Here is a 16,895-nt window from a genome sequence, read left to right as displayed (position 1 = left end):
ATGAGGCTGTCACCTCCACTGTCTTCTGCACACTTCCCCATCCCTGCATCCCTAATGACGACGGGCACTAAATACTTCTGGTTTAATCTTGTCCTTTGCCTGTAAGAATTATCTCAGACAGTTGGAATCTGTACCTGCATCAGAGACACAGCTACTAAATCCTAATTTTTTTAAAAAAATTGAAGCATAAAAAACTAAGACTTTAGCAATTATTCAGGTCACTCAATATTTTTACCTCTTTGAGGATAAACTCAAATTGTGCAGTATCCAAGAGCAATTGAAATAGAATCTTGGGATTGTACTTAGAGTCTGTTAGAATCTGGTCCTTGATTTGACGAAGGCGTTTGTTGTTTGGGTCATAGGCTAGAAAGAGAAAGAAAAGAGTTTCCAATTATTAAATGCATTGAAAATATCCATAGTAAATAAGATAGACTCTTAAATACTTTCATTTTCGTCTTTTAAGCATTCAAAAAATAATAAGCAGGGAGTTCCCCTTATTCCTCAGCAGTAACAAACCTGACTAGTAACAGTGAAGATGCAGGTTCGATCCCTGGCCTCTCTCAGTGGGTTAAGGATCTGGTGTTGCCATGAGCTGTGGTGTTGGTGGCAGACGCACCTTGGATCTGGCATTGCTGTGGCACAGGCTGGCAGCTACAGCTCAGTTTTGACCCCTAGCCTGGGAACTTCCATATGCTGCACATTTGGCCCTAAAAAGCAAAAAAAAAAAAAAAAAAAAAAAAGCAGTAAGTAAAATATTTATCAGTAACCGATGGTAAATAAATTATATCTATGTGATGGCGTACATACAACTGAACTGTTAAATATGACATTGACATGAAACGTCCTGATACATTGTTGAATGATAAAAGCAAACTGAGAACAGGGGTTCCAAATTTTGTGAGCACTCTAGAGTTGCTTTATTATCAACTGTCCAATATGATGGTTTGAGCCTTTTGGCACCATTTCCTATGTGGTTGGCCTTGTTGTATCCTGTATGTTTGAAGCTGCTTCTGTTTCAGGCATTGATCTCTTAGCCATTCGACTGTGGACAGGTATGCAGAAAAGAGTTATTAACATAGCAGGCCTGAGACTGTTATCTTGCAAAAGGTCTATTTGCAAGGTAGCCTCTTGGCTGGCTTTGGGGAACTGAGATTTGGGGAGAGTTCTCACCATTTTGAGAATTGGTAAGAATGGCCTACCTACACTTTAACTCTTTTTACAAACAATATGGTTTATGAGGAACATTGCTTTTCTTTTGGGAGTTTGGAGTTTTGGCACCTGCCAGATAGAGGCTGCCTTGATGAGCCCCCAATAAAAACCCTGGGCAAGGAGTTTCTAATGAGCTTTCCTGGTTGGCGGCATTTCACATGTACTGTCATAACTCATTGCTCAGGGAATCAGATGCACACTGTGTGACTCCACTGGGAGAGAACTCTTACAAGCTTGTGCCTGGTTGCCTCTAGACTTCACCCCAGGCACCTTTTCCCTTTACCGATCTTGCTTTCTAGCTTTTCCCTGTAACAAATCATAGCCATATGACTTGCCTATCTGGTTGTGAGTCATCTGTGGGGAAAGCAACTGCTGGTTTAGCTTTTATGTTGCTTTGGTTGTGGTGTGCAGAAAGGAAGGCATATGCTGAGTCTTCCTAGTAAAGCATCAAGCCGGGAATAGTCTTGGGGGCCAGCGACACAACAGGGAAGCAGGGTTACCCATACAAAGATATGGCACCTCCAAACAGGAAGAACCAGACCTGAGACCATTCTCCTCTTTGTAAAGACATGGCTGGCACTCAGAGGTTCATGGATTATTTGCCACCTGGGCCTGGAGGGGTTATGGCTACAAGGCCACGGTCACGAAATTAGTCAGTGGCCAACCCCAAGATAAAACAGAAGATACCTTAATCCCCTGGTCATCTACTCAGCTGCTATGCTAAATTATTTCAAATAAAACAAACACTACATAAAAAAGCATATAGGATAAAAAATGTTGCTGTTATGAAACTGGCTTACAGGGTCAATTACTTACATAAGAAGGAATAAGAAAATAGGACAGGGCAAAAAAGTACAAGCTACTTAGACTGCAAGTAAAGTCCAAATAAAAACTTTAAGACAATAAGCACTCCCAAAAAGTTCACAGCTGATAAAGTTCAAGACCCCTGAGAGTTGCTGTAGTGACTCCTGTGCTTGTTTCCATTTTCCTAGCCCTTCCACCGGCATCTCAGGATGTCCGGTGTGTACAAACGACCATGCTTTATGAGCACATGCTGGGGGTATTCTTGATACTTCAGTTGTGGGGAAGCCTGAGCAAAGCTCTTTTATTTATTTATGTCTTTTTGCCATTTCTTGGGCCGCTCCCGAGGCATATGGAGGTTCCCAGGCGAGGGGTCTAATTGGAGCTGTAGCCTCTGGCCTGCGCCAGAGCCACAGCAACTCGGGATCCAAGCTGCGTCTGCAACCTACACCACAGCTCACGGCAACACCAGATCCTTAACCCGCTGAGCAAGGCCAGGGATCGAACCCGCCACCTCATGGTTCCTAGTCGGATTCGTTAACCACTGTGCCATGAAGGGAACTCTGCAAAGCTCTTTTATATAACGATTTCCAAGCTACTCCATCAGGAGGAGATGTTAGACAGCCTGGAGAAAGGCTCAGTTTTCATGGGAAACTTCAGCGTTCTGATTTACCATGCATTCTCCAGAACCACCTAGGAAGAAATACATGGGAACTGATGACAATGACCACACAAGAGACAAATCTTCAGCTTCCTATTTGCCTAACTAAGCAAAAGCAAAAAAAAAAAACCCCCAGCCCCCAATTTAAGGCATTCTACTTGTCTTTATATGAATTCTAATTCATCTAAAGAATTAGAAGAAATCTGGAGTTCCCGTCATGGCGCAGTGGTTAACGAATCCGACTAGGAACCATGAGGTTGCGGGTTTGATCCCCGGCCTTGCTCAGCGGGTTAAGGGTCCGGCGTTGCTCTGAGCTGTGGTGTAGGTTGCAGACGTGGCTTGGATCTGGCATTGCTGTGGCTCTGGCGTAGGCCAGTGGCTACGGCTCCGATTGGACCCCTAGCCTGGGAACCTCCATATGCTGCGGGTGCGGCCCTAGGAAAGGCAAAAAAAGGGCAAAAAAAAAAAGAATTAGAAGAAATCTTCTGGTACTAATTTGCTTTCATTTTTGGATAGGGGACATCACTGTGCATTAACAAGTAGTTCCTTGGTATAAACTAGATTTGGCTGCAGTTTCCTCAGGGCCTGATCCTCTAAGATCTGACCCTCAAGAATTCAGACCCAGAGAAATGACGGAACAGATTCTAGAACCGTGGGGACTTCAGGGTCAGACCTGGGTAGCCAGCCGGCCTGGCCTACTCAATGCTGGCTCAGGTTGCCTCTTCCGCAGCTGCACGGCACTGCACAGGCATCTGAAGCCTAGGTGACAAGCTTTCAGCAGGTTAACAGGAGGACATGTGAGAAATACGCCTTCCCTTCTGTACACCAGGGCCAAGGCACCATAAAAGCTAAATAAGCAGTTGCTTCCCCACATATGACTCACAACCAGATAGGCAAATCATCTGTTTCTGGTAAATTCTGACCTTGTGCAATCAGGTCAGACAACTGCCAGCTCAGAAATGGAAAACAGATGTGCCCGAAGATAAAAGCAGAGACCTCTGGGCAAGCTTGTCCCTGGCAGGGGCATAAAGCCAGGAGACCACTGGCTTCCAGAATATGGGCATGGCTGTCAGGCACAGTCATCCAGAAGATGAAGAGGAGGCTGAGTCACTGGAAACCCACAACTGGCTTTATGATAGGATAAAGTGACAGCTTGATTTGTTCACTTGCTACAGAATGTATGACTTTTGGTAAAGAAGATTATAAACTGAGTCAGTGCAGTCAAGCCCTCAAATTAGCGCTGGAGTTTATGCAAAACCTAAACTCAACTGGTTAAAGACAGATCCATTAGATGATTAAAAACTGTAGGCACGGTATCCATGATGTGAGTAACCTGTACATTGGACAGAGATTTAGGCCAGCAAGTGAAGTGATGAAAACAAAACACAGCAAAACAAAAACTGGAGAGCAGCCTTTGTGCGAAAGGTGGAAGATGCTGGAGATTTTTAGCATGAAGAGGGAAGGCTGTGGAGAAATTCCACTCGTTTTCAAAGAGATGAAAGATGAGGACAGCCACCTGCCGCTGTCGAGGCTGAGCCCTCGTGGGAGCCTGGGGCAGTGAGAGGAAGTGGGGAGAGCACCTTGCCCTCAGGGCTGGAGGTGGGGCTCCTGTGTTATCAGGGGGTCTGCAGAATTATCTGGCTTGGAGAGTTTTGAGAGATGCAGCCTTACCTGAAAGAGGAAGGAGGTATTCAAAGGGGGTCTGGGGCAGATGCTCAAGAAAATTTGTTGAGTGAAAATCAAAAGGCTTGGCTTTACAGGGCTGCTGAATGACACAACTCAGGGGCAGGGGTGTGTGGCTCTGGACGAGGGAACACATGAGTGATGAGTGGGGATCAAGCATTTACTAAGTATAAGGAACTGTGTCAGCTCTGGATAACCTTAGGTGTTAGTCCAACCTACTTGTTTTTCTACCATTAAACTGGGTTTTTGTGTTTTGTTTTTTTGGCTACTGCATGCAACAGCTTGATGTGGGATCTCAGTTCCCAGACCAGGGATCACACTGGGCTGCAGCAGTGAAAGCACTGAGTCCTAACCACTAGACTACAGGGGAACTCCCCGAACCAGGACCCTGTGGAGGTGTTTCACACAGTCTGTGAAATTTCTGAACTTGACGGATGACAGAGTCTCAGCGAGGACCCAGAAAAGATTAAGACCCCATCTGCCTTAATTAAGCACTCTGGTCTGGCCTGTTCCTCAGCAGAGTGGGCCCTCACTTTTTGGTACTTCCTTTTTTCTTTTTTTGTCTTTTTAAGGTCGCACCTACGGCATGTGGAGGTTCCCAGGCTAGGGGTTGAATCGGAGATGTAGCCTCTGGCCTACGCTTCAGCCGCAACAATGCCAGATCTGAGTCTTGTCTTCGACCTTCACCACAACTCATGGCAATGCCGGATCCTTAACCCACTGAGCAAGGCCAGGGATCGAACCCGCATCCTTATGGATCCTGATCAGATTCACTTCTGCTGAGCCACAATGGGAACTCCCTCTCTATTCCCAATTTAAGGATATGTGCAGTTATGCTGGGCCCAATGGGATAATCTAATTACTTTAAGGTCAGCTGATATGCAACGTTAATTCCATCTGCAACTTGAACCCCCCCCCCCTTTGCCAAGTAACATGCCCACAGGTGCCAGAGACTAGGCCACGGGCATCTTGGGGAGGGCTGGCATTACTCTGCTGACCACAGACCTATAGCTACAGTTATCTGATTTCCCCAGCCTAACCAGAGACAAACTCCTCCTCAAACATGGGGCCGGGGGGGGGGGGGTAAATTTCCTCATATTCCTAAGCACCTAATGGGGCCTGACTGACACAGGGGCTGTTCTGGGCCACTGCCATGTGCAAAGTGCAGTAAAAATGAGTTAGAAAAGCAACTTGAACCTCATCCAAAGGCTAAACCACTTTGCATCACGCAGAGATCTTGATTCAGGGTGCCTTTACATGGAGGGACACAAGTGATTGGCCTTCTGTGCGTTACCTGAGTCAGCTGTATGAAGCATCAGCCATCGGATGGCGACGTTGCAGTCTCTCAGGCAGTTCAGAAGCCGCGGGATGTTGTCCAGAACCATCTCCTCTCTCAAGTAACCTTCCTTCAGGAACTGCTGCACTTGTACACGCACCCTTTCGCTGACAGTCGCATATCTGCTTGCCTGGGAAAAGGAAAAAAACTTGAATTACATTTAAAAAATATTTTTGGGGGGGTTAAAGTGTAGTTGATTTACAATCCATCAATTTCTGCTGTACAGCGAGCACAGTGACCCAGTTATACATATATATATTTTTTCTTTTTCTCATACTATCGTCCATCCTGTTCTATCCCAAGAGACTGGATATAGTTCCCTGTGCTGTACAGTAGGACCTCATTGCTTATCCATCCTAAATGTCATAGTTCGCATCTACCAACCTAAACTCCCCATCCATCCCACTCGCTCCCTCCTCCCCGCTGGAAACCACAAGTCTGTTCTCCATTTCTGTGAGTCTGTTTCTGTTCTACAGATAGGTTCATTGGTCCCACATTTTAGATTCCACATTGAAGTGATAGCATATGATATCTGTCTTTCTGACTTCACTTAGTATGAGAATCCCTAGTGGTATCCACGTTGCTGCACATGGCATTATTTTGTTATTTTTTATGGCTGAGTAGTATCCCATTGTGTATATGAACCACATCGTTTTAATCCATTCATCTGTTGATGGACATTTAGGTTGTTTCCACATCTTGGCTATTGTGAATAGTACTGCTATGAACATACAGGTGCATGCATCTTTTTGAATTGTAGTTTTTTTCAGGTATTTGCCCAGGAGTGGGATTGCTGGATCATAGGGCAGCTCTATATTTAGTTTTCTAAGGAATCTCTACACTGTTTTCCATAGTGGGTGTACCAAATTCACATTGAGTTACATTTTAAGGAATTATTTATCTCAAAAGGCAATCTATTCAAATGAATCCCTTGACAAAAAATAACATTTCTATATGAGACAGGTAACATATGCTACAGTTGATAAGGCTCAAAGGTAAGTGGTTTATCAGACCTTTTTGAAAAGAGCATTGGACTTAAAAGACTAACATCTAGAAATATTGGTATGACTTTGGATTTTTTTTTTTTTTGTCTTTTTAGGGCCACATATGGAGGCTCCCAGGCTAGGGGTCTAATTGGATCTGTAGCCGCCAGCCGGCCAATACCACAGCCACAGCAACTTGGGATTTGAGCTGCGTCTGCGACCTACATCACAGCTCACAGCAATGCCGCATCCTTAACCCAATGAACGAGGCCAGGGATCGAACCCGAAACCTCATGGTTCCTAGTTGGATTTGTTTCCTCTGTGCCACGACAGGAACTCCTGACTTTGGATTTAACTTCTGTGTATTGGTTTCTCCAAACATAAACTGGAGACCTGGATCAGATGGTTCCTGGATCCCTCCTATTCCTAACTTGGACAGAAAGAGACACAAATTTGGCAGAAGCTAAACTGCCCATTCTTCCTATTATTATTGTCAAAGGAGGTGGAGCAGAACAGAAACACTCATGAGTTTCTATGCATAGAAGCTTAAAAAATATACCTCAGTATATTAAAACTGACCAGCCTTTTGGAAATTTGGTCATTCTGCTTTACCTAAAGCAAGAGTTAAATGGTAAACATCATTAACCTAGTCAGGTTAATTTAAAATGACCACAAGATGTTTCAACAGAAGCCTCTGAAGACCTTGCGATGTCTCAAATGAGAAGATGGGATTTTGGAAAGGAATTTTAGTAGTGGAAAATTAATGCTCTGAGGCTGGTAAGTATGGAAACGCCACTTTCTCTAATATATTTCTAGGAGACGTGCCAAAATTGAAATTATTTTTTTCATTATTTATGCAATTCAATTTATTTGAATAAAACATGCTGAAGTTCCTTGAATCAATATTATTCTATCCACACTTGGAAACTTCAAACCTCAGACAGCCGGGCGGAGGGAGATAATCACTGTTCAGAAATGTCAAGTAGGCTCCCCAGTGAAAAGATTCTGATTCCTCTGTTTACTCAAGTATTTCTTTCTTGCTCTGGATTCTCATCAGAGAGACAGAATGTAGCCATTTCAACTTTTTTTTTTTTTTTTAAATCTTTTTAGGGCCACACCCACGGCATATGGAGGTTCCCAGGCTAGGGGTCTAATCCGAGCTGTTGCTGCCTGCCCTCACCAGGGCCACAGCAATGCCAGATCCGAGCCGTGTCTACAACCTACACCACAGCCCGCGACAACACCAAATCCTTAACCTGCTGAGCGAGGCCGGGGATCGAACCAGCAATCTCATGGTTCCTAGTTGGATTTGTTTCCACTGCACCACAATGGGAGAACTCCAAGCCGTTTAAGCTTTAAGGAGATAACTGTCTTTAGTCTTGTTTCTTACTTAACACACCAGAAATGAGTCTGAATTACAGCAAAAAGGGTTATTGTCTACATCCAGTTACCACCTTTAATACCCACTGCACTGGTGAAAGCATTACGATTCTAGCTACTGGGGAAGAGAGCTCTCTCCCTAAGGACACAGTCTCTAAGCAAGAGTAAATGAAAGGCAACTGGGGCCATACGTCATACTGGTTCACCTTTTTTTTTTTTTTCCGTTTTCTTTTTCCAGATGTACGTGCAGCATATGGAAGTTCCCGGGTCAGGAGTCAAGTCAGAGCTGCAGCTGTGGCCTATGCCACAGCCATTGCGACACCAGATCTAAGCCACATCTGTAACCTATGCCACAGCTTGTGGCAATGCTGGATCCTTTACCTATTAAGGGAGGCCAGAATTGAATCCACATCCTCACCGAGATAACGCTGGGTCCTTAACCCGCTGAGCTACAACAGGAACTCCACCATGGTTTGCCTTAGGGTATCGACTCTTCCTTAGGATCCAAGTCTACCATTTATACAGCCCATATGAGTTAAAAATCTATAACTGTCTTATTCTGGCATGCGAAATTCACTTCTCATTAATCGTTGCGCTACAATGTCTACAAGGACATCTTCCAAATCGTCTGGGATATCTACTCAGTTCATTTCCCACCCCATCAAAGCAGGTTTGCAGTTGACAATCTCGATCAGCCAGAACCTACCTGTTCTTTGACGTTTGAAAGGTCCAAAGTATTGTTTAAAGCAGTTTTTGCAGCTTTGTAAGGTTCCCAAGCATCTGCTAGATTAACCGTGATCCCCATGTAAATACTAATTACCTGAAAGAGGAGATATTCATTCAGTATTTGCTCAATGCTCACTCACTCCAAGGCAAGGTGTTGGGAAAATACAACATTATAAAAAAATCACCCATTCCTTCAAGTTTAAATTCCAATCTAATGAAAAGCCAAGATTTCCCAAATATACAGGTAAGTGGTCTCCCTTATGAGCACTTGGGAACAAGAATGACTATTAAATACTACTGTTCATGGGAAAATAACTAAAATAAGGTTTTCCTTTCACACTGCTGTGTGTTAAGATTCCCAGATGAAGAAAAATGAAAGGTGAAAGAAAAAAGAGACTTTGACTAGAGTAGTGGCTTCCCCAGACATTTTTATCTCATCTTTACTCTGAGAAATTATTGAACACCCCAAAGAACTTTTTATTTTCCAAATGTGGGTCATCTCTATTGATATATATATATATATATATATTATACACTAAAACTGAGAAAATTAAAAAACTTATCAATCCATTTAAAACGACATAAACCCATTACATGCTAACATAATTGTTAAAAAAACAAAACCAGGAGTTCCCGTCGTGGCGCAGTGGTTAACGAATCAGACTAGGAACCATGAGGTTGCGGGTTCAGTCCCTGCCCTTGCTCAGTGGGTTAACGATCCGGCGTTGCCGTGAGCTGTGGTGTAGGTTGCAGACGCGGCTCGGATCCTGCGTTGCTGTGGCTCTGGCGTAGGCCGGTGGCTACAGCTCCGATTCAACCCCTAGCCTGGGAACCTCTATATGCCGTGGGAGCGGCCCAAGAAATAGCAGCAGCAACAACAACAACAACAACAACAACAACAACAACAACAACAAAAAGACAAAAGACAAAAAAAAAAACAAAAACAAAAAACTAAAGTCGTCCCCCCAAAATCTGTATGAGAAGAATGGCGCTGTTTCACATTATTCTTTTAAATTTTATATATGATCACTCTTTATTCCCACTAATATATTTTTTTCCATCTTTCTGTCTTTTTAGGGCTGCACCTGCAGCATATGGAGGTTCCCAGGCTAGGGGTCTCATTGGAGCTACAGTTGCCGGCCTACACCAGTCACAGCAACGCCAGATCCGAGCTGCACCTGCGACCTACATCACAGCTCATGGCGACGCTGGATCCTTAACCCACTGAGGGAGGCCAGGGATCAAACCCGAAACCCCATGGTTCCTAGTCGGATTTCTTTCTGCGCTACTACGTGAACTCCCCCATTAATATTTTAAAAAAAAAATTTGTTATGGTGTAATTTAGTATTTTTTCTCTAGCTCTTTATGGGTTGGCATTTGCTGGGTTTATCTTTCTCTTTTCTTTTTTACTTTTTTTGGCTGACTTGCAGCATATAAAAGTTCCTGATGGCTGAGTGGATAAAAAGGCAAAAACCTTCAATATGCTGCCTACAAGAAACTCACCTTAGGACAAAGGATACATATAGATTGAAAGTGAAAGGGTGGGGAAAAATATTTCATGCCAATAGACATGACAGAAAAGCAGGAGTCGCAACGCTCATATCAGACAAAATAGACTTTAAAACAAAAGACATAAAGAATGACAAAGAAGGACACTACTTAATGATTAAGGGATCCATCCAAGGAGAGGATGTTACTATCGTCAACATATATGCCCCAAATATAGGAGCACCCAGATACATACAACAAATATTAACAGACATAAAGGGGGATATTGATGAGAATACAATCATAGTAGGAGACTTTAATACCCCACTCACACCGATGGACACATCCTCTAGACAGAAAACCAATAAAGCAACAGAGATCCTAGAGGAAACAATAGAAAAGTTAGACTTAATTGATATCTTCAGGACACTACATCCAAAAAAATCAGAATACACATTCTTCTCAAATGCTCATGGAACATTCTCAAGAATCGACCACATATTGGGACACAAAGCTAACCTCAATAAATTTAGGAGCATAGAAATTATCTCAAGTATCTTCTCTGACCACAATGCCATGAAATTAGAAATCAACCATGGGAAAAGGAAAGAGAAAAAACCTACTACATGGAGACTAAACAACATGCTACTAAAAAACCAATGGGTCCATGAGGAAATCAAGAAGGAAATTAAAAAATACCTTGAAACAAATGATAATGAAGACACAACCTCTCAAAATCTATGGGATGCTGCGAAAGCAGTGCTCAGAGGGAAATTTATAGCAATACAGGCCTTTCTCAAAAAAGAAGAAAGATCCCAAATTGACAACTTAACCTTCCACCTAAATGAATTAGAAAAAGAAGAACAAAAAAGGCCTAAAGTCAGCAGAAGGAAGGAAATTATAAAGATCAAAGAAGAAATCAATAAAGTAGAGACTCAAAAAACAATAGAGAAAATTAATAAAACCAAGAGCTGGTTCTTTGAAAAGGTGAACAAAATTGACAAACCCCTGGCCAGACTCACTAAAAAGAGGAGAGAAAGAACCCAAATAACCAAAATTATAAATGAAAAAGGAGAAATCACAACAGATACAGCAGAAATACAAAAAACCATAAGAGAATACTATGAACAACTATATGGCAACAAGTTTGACAATCTGGAAGAAATGGACAATTTTCTAGAATCTTACAGCCTGCCAAAACTGAATCAAAAAGAAACAGACCAACTGAACAGACCGATCACTAGAAATGAAGTTGAAGAGGTCATAAAATCACTCCCGACAAATAAAAGTCCAGGACCAGATGGCTTCACAGGCGAATTCTATCAAACATATAAAGAGGAATTGGTGCCCATCCTTCCTTAAACTCTTTCCAAAGGTTGAAGAAGAAGGAAAACTCCCAAAGACATTCTATGATGCCACCATCACCCTCATTCCAAAACCAGACAGAGATACCACCAAAAAAGAAAACTATCGCCCAATATCATTGATGAATATAAATGCAAAAATTCTCAACAAAATCTTAGCCAACCGAATCCAACAACATATCAAAAAAATTATACACCATGACCAGGTAGGGTTCATCCCAGGTTCACAAGGATGGTTCAACATACGCAAATCAATCAGCATCATACACCACATTAACAAAAAAAAAAGTCAAAAATCATATGATCATCTCAATAGATGCAGAAAAAGCATTTGACAAAGTCCAACATCCATTCATGATCAAGACCCTCGCCAAAGTGGGTATAGAGGGAACATTCCTGAATATAATCAAAGCCATTTATGATAACCCCACAGCAAATATAATACTCGATGGGGAAAAACTGAAAGCCTTCTCACTCAAATCTGGAACAAGACAGGGATGCCCACTCTCACCACTGCTCTTCAACATCGTTTTGGAAGTCCTAGCCACAGCAATTAGACAAACAAAAGAAATGAAAGGCATCTATATAGGAAGAGAAGAGATCAAACTGTCACTGTATGCAGATGACATGATACTATACATAGAAAACCCTAAGGACTCAACCCCAAAACTACTTGAACTGATTCATAAATTCAGCAAAGTAGCAGGATATAAGATCAACATTCAGAAGTCAGTTGCATTTCTGTATACCAGCAATGAAACATTAGAAAAGGAATACAAAAAATACGATACCTTTTAAAATTGCACCTCACAAAATCAAATACCTCGGAATACACCTGACCAAGGACGTAAAGGACCTATATGCCGAGAACTACAAAACTTTAATCAAAGAAATCAAAGAAGATGGAAAGAAATGGAAAGATATTCCATGTTCATGGATTGGGAAAATCAATATTGTAAAAATGGCCATACTACCCAAAGCAATCTACAGATTCAATGCAATCCCTATCAAATTACCCAGGACATTTTTCACAGAACTAGAACAAACAATCCAAACATTTATATGGAACCACAAAAGACCCAGAATCGCCAAAGCAATCCTGAGAAACAAAAACCAAGCAGGAGGCATAACTCTCCCAGACTTCAAGAAATACTACAAAGCCACAGTCATCTAAACAGTGTGGTACTGGTATCAAAACAGACAGACAGACCAAGGGAACAGAATAGAGAATCCGGAAATAAACCCTGACACCTATGGTCAATTCATCTTTGACAAGGGAGGCAAGAACATAAAATGGGAAAAAGAAAGTCTATTCAGCAAGCATTGCTGGGAAACCTGGACAGCCGCATGCAAAGCAATGAAACTAGAACACACCCTCACACCATGCACAAAAATAAACTCCAAATGGCTGAAAGACTTAAATATACGACAGGACACCATCCAACTCCTAGAAGAAAACATAGGCAAAACACTCTCTGACATCAACATCATGAATATTTTCTCAGGTCAGTCTCCCAAAGCAATAGAAATTAGAGCAAAAATAAACCCATGGGACCTAATCAAACTGAAAAGCTTTTGCACAGCAAAGGAAACCAAAAAGAAAACAAAAAGACAACTTTCAGAATGGGAGAAAATAGTTTCAAATGATGCAACCGACAAGGGCTTAATCTCTAGAATATATAAACAACTTATACAACCCAACAGCAAAAAAACCAATCAATCAATGGAAAAATGGGCAAAAGACCTGAATAGACATTTCTCCAAAGAAGATATACAGATGGCCAGCAAACACATGAAAAAATGCTCAACATCGCTGATTATAAGAGAAATGCAAATCAAAACTACCATGAGATATCACCTCACACCAGTCAGAATGGCCATCATTAAGAAGTCCACAAATAACAAGTGCTGGAGGGGCTGTGGAGAAAAGGGAACCCTCCTGCACTGCTGGTGAGAATGTAAACTGGTACAGCCACTATGGAGAACAGTTTGGAGATACCTTAGAAATCTATACATAGACCTTCCATATGACCCCGCAATCCCACTCTTGGGCATCTATCCGGACGAAACTCTTCTTAAAAGAGACACATGCATCCGCATGTTCATTGCAGCACTATTCACAATAGCCAGGACATGGAAACAACCTAAATGTCCATCGACAGATGATTGGATTCGGAAGATGTGGCATATATACACAATGGAATACTACTCAGCCATAAAAAAGAATGACATAATGCCATTTGCAGCAACATGGATGGAACTAGAGAATCTCATACTGAGTGAAATGAACCAGAAAGACAAAGACAAATACCATATGATATCACTTATAACTGGAATCTAATATCCAGCACAAATGAACATCTCCTCAGAAAAGAAAATCATGGACTTGGAGAAGAGACTTGTGGCTGCCTGATGGGAGGGGGAGAGAGTGGGAGGGATTGGGAGTTTGGGCTTATCAGACACAACAGAATAGATTTACAAGGAGATCCTGCTGAATAGCATTGAGAACTTTGTCTAGATACTCATGTTGCAACAGAACAAGGGTGGAGAAAAAAATGTAATTGTAACGTATACATGTAAGGATAACTTGATCCCCTTGCTGTACAGTGGGGAAAAAAAAAAAAAAAAAGTTCCTGGGCCAGGGACCAAATCCAAGCTTCAGCTTCAGCCTACACCATGGCTACAGGAACACTGCGTCCTTAACCCAGTGTGCATAGCAGGAACTCCTTTTTTTTTTTTTTTTTAATTCCTTAATTTTCATTGTACCACTGTGGTTTTTTTTTTTGGGGGGGGGATATGTTTTGTAAGTACCATGTAACTGGACTTTGACCTTAATTCTAAAAGTGTTCTCAGTATGGCATTATGGCCAGAACTTCTCTATTAAGATTAAGTAAATGAAGCCAGACTCAGAATTTTCCTCTTGGTTGCTCAACTCCCAGCTCATGAGTATGATTCATTTGTGGATAGGAAGCATCATCTCCAAATTGTAGGCTATTCTCATCAGTCAAGCTCCTCATTCAGGCCCCTCATTATAGACAGTCTGTTGCTCAAGAGCTGGTAAGAAGGGAAATAAAACCTGCTACCTGAGAATGGGGATCCAATGCACTCCTCTAGGTGCAATGAAAACATTTCATATACATCAAGTACATTAACTCAGTTTTAAACTTTAAAGACTATTTTTAAGTGAAACAATGTTTAAAAAGTTGCAAATGCATTCCTGCAGTAATGCAAACCTTAATAGCTCCATCAACATAAGCTTATAGATAAAACATGTTGTAACAGTGTAATTGTTATTTACAACATGAAAAATCAGATGACTTCTTCCAGCTTAGATTCATAAAATAGAAAACAACAAAGGAATGCCTATGTAAACTTTGTTGCAATCTCAGTAGCTAAAGCAAGATACATTTTTTTTTTTTTTTTGGCCATACTGTGGCATATGGAAGTTCTACTGCAGCATGAGGAAGTTCCCAGGCCAGAGACAAAACCTGGGATGCCATTGCAACCTGCACCACAGCTGCTGCTGGATCCTTAACCTGCTGGGTCACAAGGGAACTTTTTTAGCAAGATACTTTTTAACACATGGTTTTACCTTGAGGGTATCCATTTAAGGGGAAAAAACCCCCACAAATAGGTCCTTAAGGAAATGTTACTGATTTACTCCATGTTAATGACTTACTAAAATTTCAAAACATTTAAGTAATTTTACTTAGATAAGTTTATGTCTCATTATTTCAACATTAGGACCTCTGGATTACAGACCAAAAGAATGGAAAAATCAGTTTTCCAACAAGCTTTTTATAGAGGAAAAAATCCTAGGAGCAATACTTGCCCAATTATCTGGAAAGTATTTATCCACTATCTCTCTCATTTTTGCTTGATGGGTATGAAGAATGGAAGGTTCGAAGTAGAGAATTACATATAGCATGGCAGCCTGATTTGCCAGGGCCGTGCTGCGATGTTCTGGCAGTGGATACGCTGAGACCTGCAGACAGAGATGGGACCAAGGAGAGACAGATGTTAGTAACAGCTCAATACATGTGTGAAACAAATGACCTAGTTCTAGGACATGTCCGCCCCTCAAAAGTCCATCCTGTTTGTGGATCTTGGGCATTGGAAGCAACTCTCAGATTATGGCATTGGTGACCAGGGCTCTACTTGTTATCTCTAGCCACAAGACATCCTTTTGACTGTCCTTGACTCTGCTCTAATTCTCTTTTCCCTAAAAAAAGAAAAAAATTTAACCCCATGTCTCCCACTAGTTGTCCATTTCTGTGTCTTTCCCGTCACAGATAAGCTCTCAAAATGACACTCACAGCTGCCATCTCTCATTTCCTGCTATTCTTCAACTTACAGACACCTGACCCCCACCATCACCTCAATGGAATTTCCTAAGGTCACACTCATAACCTCAAACTCATAGTCACCCACTTCGATGGCTTCTTTTTAACACTCACTCTCATCTAAATTCGCTGAGGAGTAAAATTCTCTCCTCCTTTGGTTTCCCAGACGCCACTCTCTCTTCTCAATCTGCTTTGCTGGGTGTTCTTCTGCCTGCCTTTTAGTTTATTTCTATAATATACATTTCCAAGTTTTATTGAAGTACAGTTGATTTACAAGGTTGTGATAATTACTGCTGTACAACAAAGTGATTCAGTTATCCATTTACACACATCCATTCTCTTCCAGATTCTTTTCCCACATAGATGATCACAGATGATTGGGTAGAGTTCTCCAGGCTATACAGCAGGTCCCCATGGGCCATTCTACATACTTCCGTGTGCATATGCCCATCCCAAACCCCCAGTCCATCCCTTCTCCCCTCTACTTGTCCCCTTTGATAACTTTAAGTTTTTCAAAGTCTGTGAGTCTGTTTCTATCCTGCAATTAAGTTCATTTGTATCCTTTTTGAAAATCCCAGGTATAAGTGATATCATGATGTTTGCCTTTCTTTGTCTAACTTCACTTAGTATGATAATTTCTAGGTCCATCCATGTTGCTGCAAATCTTCCTGCCTTTTAATTTAATTTAATTAATTATTTATTTATTTTTGTCTTTTTGCTATTTCTTGGGCCGCTCTCACGGCATATGGAGATTCCCAGGCTAGGGGTCCAATCGGAGATATAGCCACCAGCCTACACCAGAGCCACAGCAACTCGGGATCCAAGCCACATCTGCAACCTACACCACAGCTCACGGCAACGCCGGATCGTTAACCCACTGAGCAAGGGCAGGGACCGAACCCGCAACCTCATGGTTCCTAG

The 16,895-nt window shown here is 41.9% G+C and overlaps 1 protein-coding gene across 2 annotated transcripts in view; it reads right to left on the bottom strand.

The window, feature by feature from the left end:
* The window catches only part of WASHC5 (WASH complex subunit 5), a 69,218-nt gene that overhangs the window by 37,258 nt on the left and 15,065 nt on the right, over positions 1-16,895 (bottom strand). For both annotated transcript variants that reach the window (XM_047783263.1, XM_047783264.1), the window contains 4 exons: positions 15,464-15,616; positions 8,760-8,873; positions 5,649-5,820; positions 236-363 (listed from right to left, as the gene is read on the bottom strand). In XM_047783263.1, the coding sequence (XP_047639219.1) occupies positions 236-363; positions 5,649-5,820; positions 8,760-8,873; positions 15,464-15,616 (567 nt within the window). The remainder of the gene's footprint in view (positions 1-235; positions 364-5,648; positions 5,821-8,759; positions 8,874-15,463; positions 15,617-16,895) is intronic.

The sequence above is a fragment of the Phacochoerus africanus genome, chromosome 6 (assembly GCF_016906955.1).
Source record: "Phacochoerus africanus isolate WHEZ1 chromosome 6, ROS_Pafr_v1, whole genome shotgun sequence".
Lineage (NCBI taxonomy): Eukaryota > Metazoa > Chordata > Mammalia > Artiodactyla > Suidae > Phacochoerus > Phacochoerus africanus.
This window is presented reverse-complemented; position numbering and strand designations above follow the sequence as displayed.